The 20,000-nt window shown below is 40.3% G+C and overlaps 1 protein-coding gene across 1 annotated transcript in view; it reads left to right on the top strand.

Moving 5' to 3' along the window:
- LOC117505739 (cytoskeleton-associated protein 5-A-like) overlaps positions 1-19,623 on the top strand; it is a gene marked incomplete at its 3' end in the record, with an annotated part of 126,001 nt that extends 106,378 nt beyond the window's left edge. The window contains exons 2-8 of the mRNA XM_034165290.1: positions 1,857-1,954; positions 11,451-11,644; positions 12,460-12,666; positions 13,624-13,795; positions 13,898-14,027; positions 17,598-17,788; positions 19,519-19,623. Coding sequence (XP_034021181.1) covers positions 1,898-1,954; positions 11,451-11,644; positions 12,460-12,666; positions 13,624-13,795; positions 13,898-14,027; positions 17,598-17,788; positions 19,519-19,623 — 1,056 coding nt within the window. The remainder of the gene's footprint in view (positions 1-1,856; positions 1,955-11,450; positions 11,645-12,459; positions 12,667-13,623; positions 13,796-13,897; positions 14,028-17,597; positions 17,789-19,518) is intronic.
- Between the last annotated feature and the right edge of the window lie 377 nt (positions 19,624-20,000).

The raw sequence follows: 20,000 nt of genomic DNA, 5'->3' as shown, positions 1-20,000 counted from the left end.
AACTGTTTGTTGTGATTTGGCGCTATATAAAAAAATTGATTGATTGATTGATTGATATATACGTATATGTATATATATATATACGTATATACGTATATGTATATATATATATGTATATATATACGTATATATATATACGTGTATATATACATGTGTATATATATACGTATATATATATATACGTGTATATATATACGTATATATATACGTATATATATATATATATATACTTGTATATATATACGTATATATATATATATACGTATATATATACACGTATATATATATATACGTATATATATACACGTATATATATATATATATATATACGTATATATATATATATATACGTATATACGTATATATATATATATACGTGTATATATATACGTATATATATATATATACGTGTATATATATACGTATATATATATATATATACGTGTATATACGTATATATATATATATATACGTGTATATGTGTATATATACGTATATACGTATATGTGTATACGTATACGTGTATGTATGTATTACTTCACTTTTATTGCAACTTTTACTTTTTTTAGTGTTTGATTTCGTGCTTTTGCTCTGTGGTTTTTGTTTTTGTCAGCGCAGGTACAAAGACACTTTTCACTGCATTTTACATATTGTATATTTGCGTGTGACAAACATCTTGACTAAAGTTGAGACTGTTCTTGTAGTCACAGCAGTAATAGCTAAAAATAACTATAGTGTAGATTTATTTGGTAAAAGTAAAAATAGATCAAACAGTTTACAAATATAAAACATTCACTCAGCTCACGGTTAGCCGATAAATCGTAACTGTTCAGGGGTGCACTACAACATGTTATTATTTTGATTACTCCTCACATCAGACAAATTTGCAGATGCTCCGTTGCTCAGACTGTGTGTATATGTCAAAAAGTGACGAATTTTGGATTGAGTGTGTCTACTTGATCACACCGACTGCTGTCTCTTTGTCTCTGACCGGGTGTCTAGCCTGGTCGGCCACTTCAGTTCTGCCCGATCTCACTCCGAACAATTGCTGAATAAAGTTTCTCCCAGCAAGGTGATATCTGTCACTCGTTCTGCTTTTTTCTCTTAATATTGTGGTTATGACTGGCAGACTGAGCGTTTCGCTTTTTCCTGTCGCAAATTCACGATGGCGATTGGTGGGATTGTTCATTGCTCCCTCATAAAGCCAGATAGTGATGTAGAAATCCAGATGCATTGTTGCAGTGTGCAATGGAAGTGAATGTAAGCGAATGCGGCAAAATAATCGCCCAACATGCACGGGTAAGTCCATGACCCTTACTACGGGAAGGCGTTCACAAGCTAGCTGGAAGATGAAGTTTCTTCTCCACTGATTTTTTTTTTTTTTTGGTGGTATAAGAATAAAAGCTTCGTCTGTCTATCCATAAGCAAAACTCTTCTTAAATCGGTTAATGGATTTCAGTGAAACTTAACATAACAGTAGAATGAAGGTGTACGAGGTCTGTTAGAAAAGTATCCGACCTTTTAAACAGGGCTTCATGCTGGAACTGTTGTGCTGAGCTTCATTTCAATTAAATTTTTTATAATTCATACATTTGTTGTTTATTTGAGAACATTTTATTTAACTTATTACAAGGCAGCACTTTGCAAATATTTTATTTTCCTGTTTGTATAATGTTACAATAAATTGTTGGTTTAAACAACAACCAAATTTAGGTTTTGCATTTTGTTCCCATGCTGCACCGAAAATGAACCGAACTGTGATCTCAAAACCGAGGTACGTACCGATCCGTGATTTTTGTGTATCATTACACCCCCAGTGGACAGTCTTTAATCCTGGTGCTGTCCTTGTTTTCCAGTTGAATCATCCTGGGGAAGCCCGCCCCCCTGAGTGGCTACTATGGGGGATGACAGCGAGTGGATGAAGCTTCCCATTGACCAGAAATGTGAACACAAGGTGACAAACTCACTCTGAAGGTGGTTCCATGAGGTGATAGATGAGAACGCGTGTTTTTATTCACATCTCGCCACAGAATTTTTTTCAGAATCTGTCAATTACATCTTCAGATATTTTACTGTATCTTCACACAGGTCAATCAATCAATCAATTTTTTTTTATATAGCGCCAAATCACAACAAACAGTTGCCCCAAGGCGCTTTATATTGTAAGGCAAGGCCATACAATAATTATGTAAAACCCCAACGGTCAAAACGACCCCCTGTGAGCAAGCACTTGGCTACAGTGGGAAGGAAAAACTCCCTTTTAACAGGAAGAAACCTCCAGCAGAACCAGGCTCAGGGAGGGGCAGTCTTCTGCTGGGACTGGTTGGGGCTGAGGGAGAGAACCAGGAAAAAGACATGCTGTGGAGGGGAGCAGAGATCGATCACTAATGATTAAATGCAGAGTGGTGCATACAGAGCAAAAAGAAAAAGAAACAGTGCATCATGGGAACCCCCCAGCAGTCTACGTCTATAGCAGCATAACTAAGGGATGGTTCAGGGTCACCTGATCCAGCCCTAACTATAAGCTTTAGCAAAAAGGAAAGTTTTAAGCCTAATCTTAAAAGTAGAGAGGGTGTCTGTCTCCCTGATCTGAATTGGGAGCTGGTTCCACAGGAGAACCACAGGTGTGGCCTTCAAAACTCTGCCTTTGTCTGTTTTATGATAAAGGTAAAGTTAACAAATGTAAGGGCCCCTTCACACATAGTACAACCCCAATTCCAATGAAGTTGGGATGTTGTGTAAAATGTAAATAAATATAGAATACAATGATTTGCAAATCCTCTTCAACCTATATTCAATTGAATACACCACAAAGACAAGATATTTAATGTTCATACTGATAAACTTTATTGTTTTTGTGCAAATATTTGTTCATTTTGAAATGGATGCCTGCAACATGTTTCAAAAAAGTTGGGACGGGGCAGCAAAAGACTGGGAAAGTTGATGAATGCTCAAAGAACACCTAATTGGAAACAGGTGAGTGTCATGATTGCTTATAAAAGGACCATCCCCAAAAGGCTCAGCCGTTCACAAGCAAAGATGGGGTGAGGTTCACCACTTTGTGAACAACTGCATGAAAAAAAATAGTCCAGCAGTTTAAGAACAATGTTTCTCAACATTCAGTTGCAAGGAATTTAGGGATTCTATCATCTACAGTCCATAATATAATCAGAATATTCAGAGAATCTGGAGAACTTTCTACAGGTAAGCAGCAAGGCCAAAAACCAACATTGAATGCCCGTGACCTTCATTCCCTCAGGCGGCACTGTATTAAAAACCGACATCATTGTGTAAAGGATCTTACCGCGTGGGCTCAGGAACACTTCAGAAAACCATTGTCAGTTAACACAGTTTGTCGCTACATCTACAAGTGCAAGTTAAAACTCTACCATGCAAAGCGAAAGTCATACACCAACAAGATCCAGATCAAATGATCTCTGAGCTCGAGATCATTTGAAATGGACAGACGCAAAGTGGAAAAGTGTGCTGTGGTCTGATGAGTCCACATTTCAAATTGTTTTTGGAAATCATGGACATCGTGTCCTCCAGACAAAAGAGCATCCAGATTGTTACCAGTGCAAAGTTCAAAAGCCAGCATCTGTGATGGTATGGGTGTGTGTTAGTGACCATGGCATGGGCATCTTACACATCTGTGATGGCACCATCAATGCTGAAAGGTACATCCAGGTTTTGGAGCAACACATGCTGTCAATCAAGCAACATCTTTTTCAGGGACATCCTGCACGTAACAGCGTGGCTTTGTAGTAAAAGAGTGCGGGTACGAGACTGGCGTGCCTGCAGTCCAGACCTGTCGACCACTGAAAATGTGTGGTGCATTATGAAGCGCAAAATACAACAGCAGAGACCCCGGACTGTTGAACAACTGAAGTCGTACATCAAGCAAGAATGGTAAAGAATTCCACCTGCAAAGCTTCAACAGTTAGTGTCCTCAGTTCCCAAACGCTTATTGAGTGTTGTTGGAAGGAAAGGTGATGTAACACAGTGGTAAACATACCACTGTCCCAGCTTTTTTGAAATGTGTTGCAGGCATCCATTTCAAAATGAGCAAATATTTGCACAAAAACAAAGTTTATCAGTTTGAACATTAAATATCTTGTCTTTGTGGTGTATTCAGTTGAATATAGGTTGAAGAGGATTTGAAATCAGTCTACAGTGGTCCCTCGTTTATTGCGGCAGTTACGTTCTAAAAATAAACCACAATAAGCGAAATCCACGAAGTAGACAGCATTGTAAGTCCCTTCTGCTGCTCCCTTGTTTGCACTTGGGGTCACCACAGCAAATCCAAGGTGGATCTGCATGTTGAATTGGCACAAGTTTTACGCCGGATGCCCTTCCTGAGGCTGTAAAACCCCTCACTACACACTTTATACACTTTTCTCAAACAGGCATGAACATTTTCTCACTTTTCTCTCGTGTGTAAACGCTCTCAAAGTTCAAACCTTAGTAGAAAAATAAGACCAACCTGTTTTCAGGCCCAAAAATTTGTTTGAGAAATAAAAAGAGAACGTTTTCCTATAAATAATTATAATGGCTTTTAGAACTAACAAATTTAATTTTAATGATCAACCTACGAGGTTGGACACATAAGAAATTATTAATAGTGACTGACCAGTATTTCACAGTTCCTCTGATCGCGCCTCTGCGTCCTTGTGCTGCTCTGCTGTCACGCCTTTTTCCACTGAGTCACACCTCGGTGCAGGTGTCTTTTTCCGAGTGAAAAACACAGTTATGGGTAGTTGTTGGCGCTCTTTTTTCTTCTGGGCGAGAGGATTCTTATAAATAGAGAAGCAGAACACAATGCGCGTACTCTCCCTTTGCGGTGCCGCGACCGGCCTGCTTGATGAGGACGCAGAACACAATGCGCTGTAAAAAAAAAACAAAAACAAAAAAAAACACGTATAATTGGACAAAAATCTGCGAAACTGCGAGGCCGTGAAAGGTGAACCGCGTTATAGCGATGGGACCACTGTATTCTGTTTTTATTTACATTTTACACAATGTCCCAACTTCATTGGAATTGGGGTTGTGCAAATCACGGAGGAACAGCTTGTATAAGCAAACCACAAAAACACTGAGCCGACGTCGGGAGGGACACGTGGTGGGCGTGAACGATCCTGCTTTGATGGTTTTGTACATGCTTAAATCGGGTTATGCGTGAAGGGGCCCTAAGACGTTCAAAAGCTGAATTAAAGAACTGGATGCTTCATCTTTGGTTTAGATATGAAGATAATTATGTGGTGTTGCATCTAAGTGACAGTGGCTTAGTGGTTAACAGTGTTACAGCATTGCGTTGGGAAGTGGGGGTGCTGCAGTGCCCCCTGCTGGGAAAAGCACGTGTCACAGCACGCCCTGCCAGATGACAAAATTCTAACAATAAAATAAATAAATAAATAAGGGTATTAAAACATTTAAAATCATTTCCCTGTTGCTATTTACACAAAAATTAAATGTTTGAAGTTTTTTTTATATTCCAATATTTATTAACTTTTCACAATCATGGTACATGGTATTCACAGAACGATGCATTACATATAGAAAATAAAATGCAAGAATACATCGTCTGATCTAGGAGACAATGTTTTTAGTCATGTGGCTCTTCTACTTTCAGATAGTCCCAGAATGAAATGCTGTCTCTTTCATTCACACCCTCAGCTAACCTTCTTAGCATACGTTGGTATGAAACAGTTTCAATCATTACACTGGCCCATTCTCGAATACTGGGTATAATCAGAGTCTTCTAGTGTCTCAAAATAATTTGACAAGTTGTAATCAAGCTTACAGAAACCACTGAAAAATATTTTTGGAGACATTTGGAAGATAGCTTTTGTCTCCCAATAGACAAATCTCTGGCCTGAATGGTATATCTAAACCAAGCCAGCTACTTAAAATATATATGACCTTCTCCCAAAGACGTGTGACGAGCGAGCAATCCCAAATACAATGAATAAAAGTTCCCCTTTCCCTTCTACATTTCCAGCACAAATCATCCCCCAACAGTTTCATTCTGATCAATCTTGATGCAGTAAAATATTACCTGTGCAAGACATTATAATGTGTAATTTTACTCCTGGCCTCTCTCACGTCTTTACCACACTCTGCCATTATTTTTTTCCACTTAACGGGTTATAGTCATGACCCAAGTCTTTTTGCCATCTTCCTTTCAGACTATTAGTATCGTTACTAATGGCAAGACTAGCAACTTTATAGAATTGAGAGGCCCTGCGCTTTATCAATGGGAGCTTCATAAAATTTGTAATTTGATTATCACAGAGACTGCATGGTACTGAACCAATGCAGCTCCTAATTTGTAAATATTTCCAGAAGTTATCGCTACCCATCAAATTATATTGTTGCTGCAACTGATCATACAATAATAATACACCATCTTCAAATAGGTCACCAAGAGTGTTTACGTCTTTAGATGACCATTGCTCCCAATACACAGATTTTTCCCCAATATAGATTTCACTATTGTACCACACTGAAGAGTATCTCTGAGTTGTATTTCTACATTTAAAAAAAATTTGTGAGCATTTGTCCAGACATCATTTGAGTGCAAAATGACTGGATTTGTAATATTACAATTTCTTTGGTGTTAGTCTCTGTATAGGCATACGCGTTAAACTAATCTCTTCTTGGACAGCAATCCAGGGATCGGAGAACTCGGCCCTGTGCCAGTGTTTGGCTTGTTTAGCCATTTCAAAAGCTAGATAATACAGTCTTAAGTTTGGAAGACCTAACCATCCATTCTCTCTATAGGCACAGAGTTTGCTTAACTTAATCTGAGGTTTTTTCCCCACTCCACAGAAAATGTTTTATGAGATCTTCAGATTCCCTGAATACACTAGCTGGTATTTTGAGGGGCAACATCATGATGATATAATTAAACTGTGGGACAATTACCGTTTTTATTATATTTACCTTTCCCCACAGACAGAGTTTTAGCTTATCCCATTTTTCAAGATTGGTTTTAGTTGTTGCTAATAAAGAATTAAAATTTAGCCCAACCACATCATCAGTATCTTCTGACAATTTAACACCCAAATATTTCATTCCCTTGTGCATCCACTTAAAGTTAAACTTTTCCACCATAAATGCAAAACATGTTTTAGAGATAGGCGTGGCTTCTCACTTATTCCAGTTTATAAAATACCCTAAAAGTTTAGAGGAGGACTGCATTGTTTACATTAGATAAGGTAAAGATGATAAGGGATCAGACACTACTGCCAGAATATCATCTGCGTACAGTAGCAACTTGTGTTAAATACTGCCCCCTTTCACTCCTTTAATACCCGAGTGTGTCCTGATAGATATTGCAAGGACCTCTAAGAAGATAATAAATAATAATGGACTTAGGGAACAACCCTGGCGTGTCCTGCGGTTTAAACTGAAAAAAGAAGAGACCTTTGCAAAACTGGCGCAAGTTTATCTATGAATGCTTTGTAGTACTCCACTGGGAGGCCTTCATAACCAGGTGACTTCCCATTTGTCATTGCTAAAATCGCCTCTCTGATTTCTGCCTCAGTTATGGAGGACTCTAATTTATCTGCATCCTGAGTTTGCAACTTAGGTATTTCAATGTTACGGAGAAACTGATTTATTTGCTCATGAGAAGAGGACATAGATTATGTATAAAGATTTTTATAGTGTTGTTGGAAGATATTATTAATATCTTTAGTCAAACAAAACTGTTGGTCCCCCTGTTTTATAACTGGTCTTATGTTAGCTTTTATTTTCTCCCATAATTATCTCCTTGGTATTTATCCTGACTTTTCTCCCCCTCTGCTTTTTTGTTATACATTTCTTTTAAAGTAAATTTAAGCTTACAAAGTTCTTGAAATTTATCATTAGAAAAGTGCTTTAACAAGTTGTTTTTTTTTTCTCTTTTATTTCCCTTTCCAAGCTTAGGCACATATCGATATTATCTTTTTTCTTTTTTGTTGCTTGTGCTATAAATTTGCCCCTTAATATAGACCTTCAGTGCTTACCATACGGTAGTTATTTGTTCAGTGCTGCCAATGTTGATTTCAAAAAATGTTTTTAGATCTTCCCCCACTGCATTCCTGAAGTTTAAGTCGGATTTAATCTCCATCTTCCCCTTTTTTTCTGTTGTATGATTTATTTTAATAATTAATTCTACTGGAGCATGGTCCGTGAGAGTTATTGCCTTAATATCACAGCTAACAGCCCTATCCACTAAAAATGAGTTTATTTAAAAAAAAAAAAAATCTATCCTAGAATATGTCTTGTGACGATAGTAAAAGAAATTATAGTCTCTAACTATTGGGTTAGTCAGTCTCCATATGTCAGTTAATCCTATATCTCTATTTAACATTTGCAAAGCCTCTCTATTCCTTGTCAGTACAGGGGGTTGGCAGGGGCTTCTGTCCAAAGCTGGATCCAAAACCTCGTTGAAGTCCCCAGCCAGAATTATCTGACCATCAGAATTTCCCAAAATTTTATTAACTTTGTGGGGAAAAAAAATCACGATTGTTTTGGTTGGTTTTTGGTTAGGTGTATAAAATGTTACACAAGACAACAGGGGTTCCTTCCATTACTGCCTCAATACAAATAATTCTCCCTTCAACATCTTTAGTTTTCTTTGGTGACCTAAATTGTATATTCTTGTGGACCAAGATCAACACTCCATTACTTTTGCTAGAAAAACAGCTGTGAAAAATTTGGCCATCCAACCTAAAATTTCTCTACCTCTGTACTTTGCAAGTGGGATTCTTGTATAGAAGCTAAATCAAGTTGGTTGTTTTTTAAATAGGTTAGTACCGGCCTTCTTTTAACAGGGCTGCCACACCCATTTATGTTCCATTAATTTCAATTTATTAATTTATATAGTGCCATCTCAGGGCAGAGTCGCCCCAAGGCACTTCACACAATTCATAACAACACAAGGTAATTTAAAATCAAGAACGGCACAAAAAAGATAAAACACAGTAGAATAAAAAGAAATTACAAGGCAAACATAAAAACAGATTAATGATAAGACAATCTAAAAAAGTGGGTTTTCAGTCTTGATTTAAAAGTCTCCGCCATGTCAGACTGCCTAATAACTGCAGGTAGATTGTTCCAAAGAGTCGGACCACGGTAGGAGAAGGTTCTATACCCCACATACTTTTTATTCACCCCCGGAACACACAAAAGCCCTGCGAACGCAAGGGCTGCTCAGGTCCATGACACACATTTAACAAGCTTACCAGACATTATCCAGCTTGGTATATGTTAAAAAGAAAAAAGAATTTATAAAGCCATGTATTAGAAATCAGTGCCTTCCTAGACCCACAGATCAATAAACATTTGCATATTTTGCATTCCTGACTGTGAATTATCACGCACTCTTCTCTACTAGAATATTTTCTCAAACATTGAACTCTTTTACATAAACGAAAAAGCATAAATTCTAAACATAAAGTGTCTGAGTGCCTCTCCACAGTCAGTCCTGAGCATTGAGGTCTGCTCATAAGTAACGAAAAAGAAAAACAAAAAATACCAAAAACAAAACCAACTTTCAGATACGTCCGTGGGGTTAACGCCGCTCCTGTGAAGTCCGCGCGTAGATTCCCCAACCCACACACTTCTCATCAGAGGGTACAATTGTATACAGTACGTCACAGAGTTTGGTTGCTTGCTCACCTTTATCCATCAGCACAGTTCCTGCATCAATATTTTTACGGTCTATGCTGCTCAATAAACTCCTCCACCGCTTCAGCCGAGTTGAAACTCACACTCTTCCCTCTCCATGTGAAGTGTAGTGTTGCGGGAAAGGCCAGGCTGTATCTGATGTCGAGTTGTTGTAGTTTGCATTTCACTGGAGCTTTCCTCTTCTGGGCCAGCTCCTTGGACATGTCGGGGAAGAGAGACAGGTGACATCCTTCCCATGTGAAGCCTCACTTTTCTTTCGCCAAGTTAACCACCTTATCCCTCGCCGAATGCCTCAGGAAGTGAATCATCACCGGTCTGGGGGGTTGGTCTGGATTCGGCATTGATCCAAAGGTCCTGTGCACAAGTTTGATCTCCATTTTTCCCAGCAAATCTACTTCCAGCCCTGCTGATGAAAGTTTACGTACACATTCCAGCAAAGTCCCATTTGCATCTTTCAATCCTAGTAGCCGCACGTTATTACTTCTACTCTGGTTCTCCAGAATTTGCACACGATTGCGAAGAGCTTCGATATCATGTTCCTTACTGGCTTTTTCATTGCGCCATAGCTCCGAGGCTTTCTCAATGTGTGTAATGCGTGCCTCGGCTTCATCCATCCGTCCTAGCATGACCGTCACAGTGGCTGTTAGTTCCTCTGTTGTTAACCCTCTGGGGCCGATGCCGATGTATACGATGGCTAAGACCAAGCTTTGCTAAATTATAAATAACTTTTTAATCATATGAGATAGAAACTTAAAGCGGCAATTTGTTTTGAAGTTATTCATTCCAACCGGACTTTGTCTCGGCAGAGAGCCGCACAGCATTTGGAGCTGTGTGAACAGAACGGAGGGCGATTCTCATTTCTTGACTGCAACAAGACAAGAGTCCCAGTTAGTGACTTTAATCCACAAAAGTGACTCACGATTGACATATTTTAATGGCTTTGAGAGGGGTTAAGAAGTGGACTTGAAACTTCTGAAGAGCAGTGAATCGAACCAATGAGCCAACGGATTGAAGCACTGCTTCATTGGTTCACGCTTCAAAGTGGAGTCGCGCTGCAGAAACGGTTGATTACAGAGCTGGTGCTCGGTCTGTAATCAATGTAGAGGAAGTTTCCAAACACCCTCATAAACAACAGCCGCTCTGAAGGACGAATAAGGGAAGGGAAGTCTATTGATGTCGGTGGATCGAAAAGAACAGGTTCTTGATACCCAACCCTATAAGCACCTACAGGATCTGTCTGCCTCAATCCTGGATGTTCATAAATCCAGGCCCAGCTCCTCACTCAGCTTCTGAGATGCTGCATTCAGTGAACCTCCAGCTTCCCCAAAGACCACAGCAAAGTCAAGCTCACTAAAACTACTCAACATCAAAGGCATACAAGGTGCTGGTTTCTACAACACCCAGTCCACCTGAGTATTGAACATCCTTGGAAAACACCAGTATCCATCGAGATGAAATCAGAGACTCTGTGCCCACTCGGCACAGCACACAGTCTGTGAGTCTGGGCCTGCTACAGTGTTTAGCAACTTGTTGTGGGATCCCACAAATTTTCAGAATGGCCCAGAGGGCAGCCTGGTCATCAGGGTCAAATGCTTTGTGAAAATCAAGTGGTACATGTTATACTTTTATACTTGAGTTAATTTTGAAAAGCTGAAGTTATTGTTGTCAGGTTGCCATTGGGCTCTAGGGTGCTTAGAAAATGGCAAAAAGCCCATTAGAGGTGTTGACACATCACAGTGCTAACCCTTTGTCTTCTTCCTTGGCTCCCCATGCAGGTGTGGAAAGCTCGCCTGAATGGCTATGAGGAAGCTCTGAAGCTCTTTCAGAGGGTTGAAGATGAGAAGAGTCCAGAGTGGGGGAAGTACCTGGGCCTAATAAAGACGTTTGTGACCGATTCTAATGCTGTGGCTCAGCTTAAAGGCCTGGAGGCCGCTCTGGCTTTTATTGAAAATGCACACATCGCTGGCAAGTAAGTCATCACCACATGAAAAATGAATACTGATAGGTACATACAACATATTCAACACATACAGCATACAACTGTGCAAACCGGTATAAATCTTGTCATAGAGAAATCTCATGAAATAACACAGCAACAAGTGGACATCTGCATTTTAAGAAAATCCTTCTGTGTTCCACTCCGCCAGGAAGTTGTGACTGGTGGTGCAAGAGACTGCGCACGTTCCACTGTGCACAGTTTCTCCAATCACAGCCACAGGAGCATATAACTCTTCAGAGTTGTCTTGGTGTTTTGGTGGCTTCCCTCACTCGTCTCCTTGCACAGCCATTCAGTCTGTCTGAACTGCCTCCAACAGACAGATTTGCCATCCTGTTTGTATTAATGACTGGTGTAAATGAAGTACTTGGAAATGTTCATGTATCCATCAACCTGACTCGTCTCAAGAAAACTGACTAATAGTAAAGCTCTTTGTCAACACAAGTCCTTTTATTTATTTTGTCCAAATTGAGGGGTTGTCCATAAAATGGCTGTAGTTTTTAAATGGTTAATGTGACATTTTTGTTAAACTCCTTGAATTAACCCTGAAGGTTGATTCACCATGAAATAAATATTTTGTAGCTGTTATTTTTAAATAACTTTAGTTTATTGTTTACCAAATGTAGTTGTGGAAAAATGAGTTGTTAACCAAGGTGTATGTCAGTTTGTTTCCAGTGTTTGTTTTCATCTGTATTTCTGCCTTCCTGCTGTGGTGATCTTGAAATTCCTGTGTGAAATGTTCTTGCAGTAACTGTGTCCACTGTGTGTGGTTTGTGTGTTTTCTGCAGAACGACAGGTGAAGTAGTGTCGGGCGTAGTGAACAAAGTGTTCAACCAGCCTAAGGCGCGAGCGAAGGAGCTGGGCATGGACATCTGCCTGATGTACATCGAGATCGAGAAGGCTGAGATGGTTCAGGAGGAGCTGCTAAAAGGACTGGACAACAAGAACCCCAAGATCATGGTGGCCTGTACCAAGACCATCACCAAGGCCCTCAGGTCAGTGAGACTCACTGGACATGTGCCCATAAAATAATATTGTGAAGTATCTGAATAAGAGCATTTTATAGTATAATTCTCCCCTGAGTTCATCAGTGCTGGTGTTGATGCAGATACTGACATTATTTTACAGCTGATACATGTGCATACAGTAGCAGGGCAGCACAACACTGACTGGATTTCACATCAGCTCCATCACTATTTGTTGATGGTTGAAGGATTTCCACACAACAAGATGAATCAAGTCCAGGCTGGAATCTCCTGTATGCATTCTAGCAAACTGTAGCTGAAATATCACGTGTCCTCTGTGCCGCTCTGGATTCTAAGTTACACCGAGCTGCTGCTCACACCACACGTCTCCAATCAGACCTGTCAGTAAAAGCATCAGATACTGAGTAAGAGACAGGAAATGCAGAGAACTTACTGCTGCATCACTTTGTAAAAGTGTTCTGTCTTTAAAGAGGAACGGCGCACACAGCTCCTGCTGCTGTTCTGCAGAGAGAGTTTATCAGTTAAAAAGGCAAACATTTGTTGTTTTGTGGTCTCATGAAGGAAGCTCGTACTGGAGTTTAAGCACTTTCACAAACAGTAGTCTGACTCCGTATGTGACAAAGATCCATGTCGGTGAGGTGGGTGGTCCAGGTTTTTCTGTGCTGCTTTGTCACATCAGGAGGCACACTGGTCAAGGTCATTCATCTGCATCATTGTTATGCAAAGCTGTGAATAAACTGCACCATAAAGCAAATGCGTGTTTGAAAGGCAAAATAATGAACAGCGCCCCCAACAGGCCCAAGAGCAGAATTGAAATGAAAAAAGTCAGAGGAACAGTCTCCTGACACAGTGCTTGTTTTCTGCAGACACACAAGCTGATGTCGTGAGTTGGACCGTTTGTTGTCCTCTCCATCTTTTACATTCAGAGTACCCCTTCTTACCTCTGTTTTTAATCATCTCCCTCAGTGAGTTTGGATCCACGATCATCTCTCTGAAGCCCGTGGTGAACGTTTTACCCAAGCAGTTTGAGTCCAGGGACCAAGCTGTGAGGAATGAAGCCAAACTGCTGGCTGTGGAGATCTACAAATGGATCAGAGACGCTCTGAGACACTCGTTACAAAGTATTAACTCTGTACAGGTGAGACTCTTCTTCCCTCTTACACTATATTTAACATTTCAACTTCAGCTCAGTGTTGTAAAGTCATCCTAAGCCTGTGCTTTACGTGCTGTGTTCCTGCAGCTGAAGGAGCTGGAGGAGGAGTGGGTGAAGTTGCCTCCATCTCCACCCAAACAGACCAGGTTCCTGCGCTCCCAGCAAGACCTGAAAGCCAAGTTTGAACAACAAGCCCAAGGAGGAGACAACTCTGAAGGTAGGTCGCAGAAACTGGTAGCCTTAAGCAGGTGTGCACATTTATTTAGTTTTACAAGTGGGAGGGAAAAGGATAAAAACAGAATCAGAATACTATATTAATCCCAACTTCATCACTGGGTCTCCTGATCAGTTTATTGAGTCTGTTCTGTCTGCTGCCCCAACACACAGCAGCAAACATGATAGCATTGACTACCACAGACTCATAAAACACCTTCAGCATGGTCTGGCACATGTTAAAGGACTGGAGCCTCCTCAGGCAACAAAGGCGGCCGGGCCCTTCTTGTGGAGGGCTTCAGTGTTTTTAGCCCAGTCCATTTTATTGTCAGTGTGCATCCCCAGATATCTGTAACCGTCAGCCATGTCCACACTCTGCCGCTGTATGGATACAGGGGTCACCGGTGCCTTGATTCTCCTCATGTCCACAAACAGCTCTGTTGTCTTTGTAACATTTAGCTGCAGATGGTCCTGCTCACATATGTAGTTTAGCTGCTTTAGACCTGGACCCAGATACCATCACATGTCCCACAATACCTCATTAATTAAATACATAAAATGCTAATTAACTGTTTTTGCCATCGTCCAGCAGTTTGTTTCTGACCATTGCCAACACAGTTAATTCATTGGATGTAATCACGTAACAATGCAACATCTGTTGCATTGTTTCTGTAAAGGCTCTCAGTTGTCCAGGTGGTTTCCATAGTAGAAAAGCTTGAATCTTCGACAGGACTGGGTTGCTTGATGCGAGGACATTTCGCTTCTAATCAAATCAGATCAAATCAGTTTTATTTTTCATTGTAATAAAAAAATTGATTGATTGATTGATTGATTATTTTATTTAGATAGCACCAAATCACAACAAACAGTTGCCCCAAGGCGCTTTATATTGTAAGGCAAAAGCCATACAATAATTACAGAAAAACCCCAACGGTCAAAACGACCCCCTGTGAGCAAGCACTTGGCGACAGTGGGAAGGAAACACTCCCTTTTAACAGGAAGAAACCTCCAGCAGAACCAGGCTCAGGGAGGGGCAGTCTTCTGCTGGGACTGGTTGGGGCTGAGGAAGAGAATCAGGAAAAAGACATGCTGTGGAAGACAGCAGAGATCAATCACTAATGATTAAATGCAGAGTGGTGCATACAGAGCAAAAAGAGAAAGAAAGACTCAGTGCATCATGGGAACCCCCCAGCAGTCTAAGTCTATAGCAGCATAACTAAGGGATGGTTCAGGGTCACCTGATCCAGCCCTAACTATAAGCTTTAGACACCATGTTTCTAAGGTTTGTGGGGCCAAGTACAATAACTTCAGTTTTATCTGAATTTAAAAGCAGGAAATTAGAGGTCATCCATGTCTTTATGTCTGTAAGACATTCCTGCAGTTTAACTAATTGGTGTGTGTCCTCTGGCTTCATGGATAGATAAAGCTGGGTATCATCTGCGTAACAATGAAAATTTAAGCAATGCTGTCTAATACAACCCCTGGCAATAATTATGGAATCACGAGCCTCGGAGGATGTTCATTCAGTTGTTTAATTTTGTAGAAAAAAAGCAGATCACAGACATGACACAAAACTAAAGTCATTTCAAATGGCAACTTTCTGGCTTTAAGAAACACTATAAGAAATCAGGAAAAAAAAATTGTGGCAGTCAGTAACGGTTACTTTTTTAGACCAAGCAGAAGGAAAAAAAATATGGACTCACTCAATTCTGAGGAATAAATTATGGAATCACCCTGTAAATTTTCATCCCCAAAACTAACACCTGCATCAAATCAGATCTGCTCGTTAGTCTGCATCTAAAAAGGAGTGATCACACCTTGGAGAGCTGTTGCACCAAGTGGACTGACATGAATCATGGCTCCAACATGAGAGAAGTCAGTTGAAACAAAGGAGAGGATTATCAAACTCTTAAAAGAGGGTAAATCATCACGCAATGTTGCAAAAGATGTTGGTTGTTCACAGTCAGCTGTGTCTAAACTCTGGACCAAATACAAACAACATGGGAAGGTTGTTAAAGGCAAACATACTGGTAGACCAAGGAAGACATCAAAGCGTCAAGACAGAAAACTTAAAGCAATATGTCTCAAAAATTGAAAATGCACAACAAAACAAATGAGGAACGAATGGGAGGAAACTGGAGTCAATGTCTGTGACCGAACTGTAAGAAACCGCCTAAAAGAAATGGGATTTACATACAGAAAAGCTAAACGAAAGCCGTCATTAACACCTAAACAGAAAAAAACAAGGTTACAATGGGCTAAGGAAAAGCAATCGTGGAATGTGGATGACTGGATGAAAGTCATATTCAGTGATAAATCTCGAATCTGCATTGGGCAAGGTGATGATGCTGGAACTTTTGTTTGGTGCCGTTTCAATGAGATTTATAAAGATGACTGCCTGAAGAGAACATGTAAATTTCCACAGTCTTTGATGATATGGGGCTGCATGTCAGGTAAAGGCACTGGGGAGATGGCTGTCATTACATCATCAATAAATGCACAAGTTTACGTTGACATTTTGGACACTTTTCTTATTCCATCAATTGAAAAGATGTTTGGGGATGATGAAATCATTTTTCAAGATGATAATGCATCTTGCCATAGAACAAAACTGTGAAAACATTCCTTGCAAAAAGACACATAAGGTCAATGTCATGGCCTGCAAATAGTCCGGATCTTAATCCAATTGAAAATCTTTGGTGGAAGTTGAAGAAAATGGTCCATGACAAGGCTCCAAACTGCAAAGCTGATCTGGCAACAGCAATCAGAGAAAGTTGGAGCCAGATTGATGAAGAGTACTGTTTGTCACTCATTAAGTCCATGCCTCAGAGACTGCAAGCTGTTATAAAAGCCAGAGGTGGTGCAACAAAATACTAGTGATGTGTTGAAGCGTTCTTTTGTTTTTCATGATTCCATAATTTTTTCCTCAGAATTGAGTGATTCCATATTTTTTTCCCTCTGCTTGGTCTAAAAAAGTAACTGTTACTGACTGCCACAATTTCTTTTCCTGATTTCTTATAGTGTTTCTTAAAGCTAGAAAGTTGCCATTTGAAATGACTTTAGTTTTGTGTCATGTCTGTGATCTGCTTTTTTTCTACAAAATTAAACAACTGAATGAACATCCTCCAAGGCCGGTGATTCCATAATTTTTGCCAGGGATTGTAATACTGCCTAAGGGAAGCATGTATAAAGTGAATAAAATTGGTCCTAGCACAGAACCTTGTGGAACTCCATAATTAACCTTAGTCTGTGAAGAAGACTCCCCATTTACATGAACAAATTGTAATTTATTAGATAAATATGATTCAAACCACCGCAGCGTAGTGCCTTTAATACCTATGGCATGCTCTAATCTCTGTAATAAAATTTTATGGTCAACAGTATCAAAAGCAGCACTGAGGTCTAACAGGACGAGCACAGAGATGAGTCCACTGTCTGAGGCCATAAGAAGATCATTTGTAACCTTCACTAATGCTGTTTCTGTACTATGATGAATTCTAAAACCTGACTGAAACTCTTCAAATAGACCATTCCTCTGCAAATAGACCATTCCTCTGCACAAATCTAATAACAGCCATGGACTTGCTGCCAGTAGAACTGCAGGTTGAGGTGCTGAAGTATGTAGGTATCATGGACCTACTCAATGTGGAGAAGGCCTACGGCCACATGCCATCCATCCGCACACCAAGTCTTTGGAGAGAGGTGAAGATGTACAGGATTGATGACCAGTACTTGCCAGAAGTGTGGGAGTTTATGACCAAGGAAGTGGGATGCCACTTGAAGGAACTTCATTTGCCCTACATGGCAGAAGAAGAGATAAGCTTCAACAACGGGGAAAAAGACTTTTCATTGGCAATACTTATGTCTTTTAGTGTCTTTAAGGGTATTATTTATTTTACCAGGTAATAGCATAAAGGTTCTAATAATTTATTTATTTTGTAAGAGACACTTAGGATTTGATTAATTGTGTAGAATGAAAGCAGAAATTATAGTCAGTTAAATTATTGCAGACAGTCATTCCATTTGTGGATGGTAACTTATTACGGACACATACTGTCATACAAAATAGTAAATAAATTGTGATGAAATTAATACACTTTAGTCATTTTTTGCAGTATGATAAGAGTCAAAAAGAACTGTTTTAGGCAAAGGAAAACTGTCCAAATTGCACTCAGAATGCACCAAATTGCACCATTTTTTCAAAATTTCCAGGGGGGCATGCCCCCGTACCCCCATAGATGACTTCGTGGCTTCGCTGCACAGTCTGTCCACTCACGGAAAATGTTCAGTCAAAAAATTTTCATTTGCTTGCAGCCATGATCCCAACAAGCAAAAAATGCGCATGCAGGGCCAATGGACAAGTCAGGCTACGGAAGTGGCCCCACAAACCATTGCTTCCCAGCCTTTCCCTCACCAATTGAAGATCCTTCTCTAATAAAATGGATGAATTGAGGCTGCAGACGGCTTCAGATAACTACACCACTGTGTCCTAGTCTTTACTGAAACTTGGCTGCACTCTTCAGTCCGAGACTCTGCTATCGAAACTTCATCAACACAGACTTCATCAACACATCAAATGTGCCAGGAGAAAGTACACTGGACAAGGTTTACACCAACATTAAGCTAGGTTACAGGGCCAGACTTGCACCACACATAGACAAGTCAGACCACATGTCTCTGCAGCTCATCCCTGCATACGCCCCCCCTCCGGAAATCCACCCCCTCCACCATTAAGACAGTTTAGACTATCTATCTAGTTTAGACTATCTATGACTGAATGTTCTGGTATTATGGGGTAAAAACAGCAAAAATGGTGATAAAGGTCAGTTTCAGGGAAAGGGAAGTCTGGGGTCCCTGCTGGAGGTGTTGCCCCCACGACCCGAACCTGGAAAAGCGGTTGAAGATGATGATGATGATGATAGTTCATTTAACTTGGAACAAATCCTTGTTATAGGTCAGGGGTGGGCAATCATGTGCCATGAAGGGCTGAAACACTGCAGGTTTTCCTTACTACCAGTCATCTCAGCAGGTGATTTCATTGACAATCAGGTGATTATGCTCAGGGGAGAAGCTCATCAGCAACCCACCTGCTGAGGTGACTGGTTGCAAGGAAAACCTACAGTGTCTCGGCCCTTGCTGCCCACCCCTGTTATAGGTTGATAATATGCATACTGCAATGTACAAGATTTGACACATTTTGGTGGAGTTATGGCCCTCGATTAACAAACCTAGACACTGCTGGTTTCAGGAGTTGGTGCCTGCATTCTGAAATCAACTTCTGTCACATTTTTAGGAGGAATTTTGGAAAGCTTGGTACAAGTCCTTGACATGTTAGCAGAATGTAGAAGCACTTGTACCAAAAGCCGCATTTGGATATTGTGCTTTCAGAGCACTCTTGATTTAATTTGCGTGGTTTAGAGGCGTTCCGCAGAGGACTATGGTGGTAAATTTTTGGTTGACAAGGTTTTCAGGTGAAGATCTGTTTTGTGTTTCAGGTGGTGGGGAAAGATGCTAATGTGATGTTGGTAACATTGGCTGCTAAATGCCTAGCTGGGCTGGCCACCGGTCTCAGGAAGACGTTTGGACCATATGCAGGCCAGGTGAGCATCTGACAGCAAACAATCAGAAAAAAAATCATTCAGTTTGTGTTTACACTTCGGCATTGTTCAGTGAAGTCGTGCATCACTGATGTTCTAAACCCCTTTAAAGACATTTTTTCTGGTACTGCAGTGAGCGGTTGTTTCTTACAGTATCAAAGATGTTGCCCTCTACAGTGCTTGTGTGTGTGTGTGTTTGTGTGTGTGTGTGTGTGTGCGTGCGTGCGTGCGTGTCTGCGCGTGTTAATAAAAGAATGTGGTCATGTTCACAGTTTGCTTTAAAGTGTAAAAATCTGTGTGATTACGTACTGATATGTGGGGCTTATTTTTCTGACTTCATTTTAACAGTCACATTTATTCAGGACTGATAGATATTCAAG

Source organism: Thalassophryne amazonica, unplaced genomic scaffold, assembly GCF_902500255.1.
Source record: "Thalassophryne amazonica unplaced genomic scaffold, fThaAma1.1, whole genome shotgun sequence".
NCBI classification, from domain to species: Eukaryota; Metazoa; Chordata; class Actinopteri; order Batrachoidiformes; family Batrachoididae; genus Thalassophryne; species Thalassophryne amazonica.
Note: the sequence above shows the minus strand (reverse complement) of the source record. Positions and strands in the feature narration are given on the sequence as shown.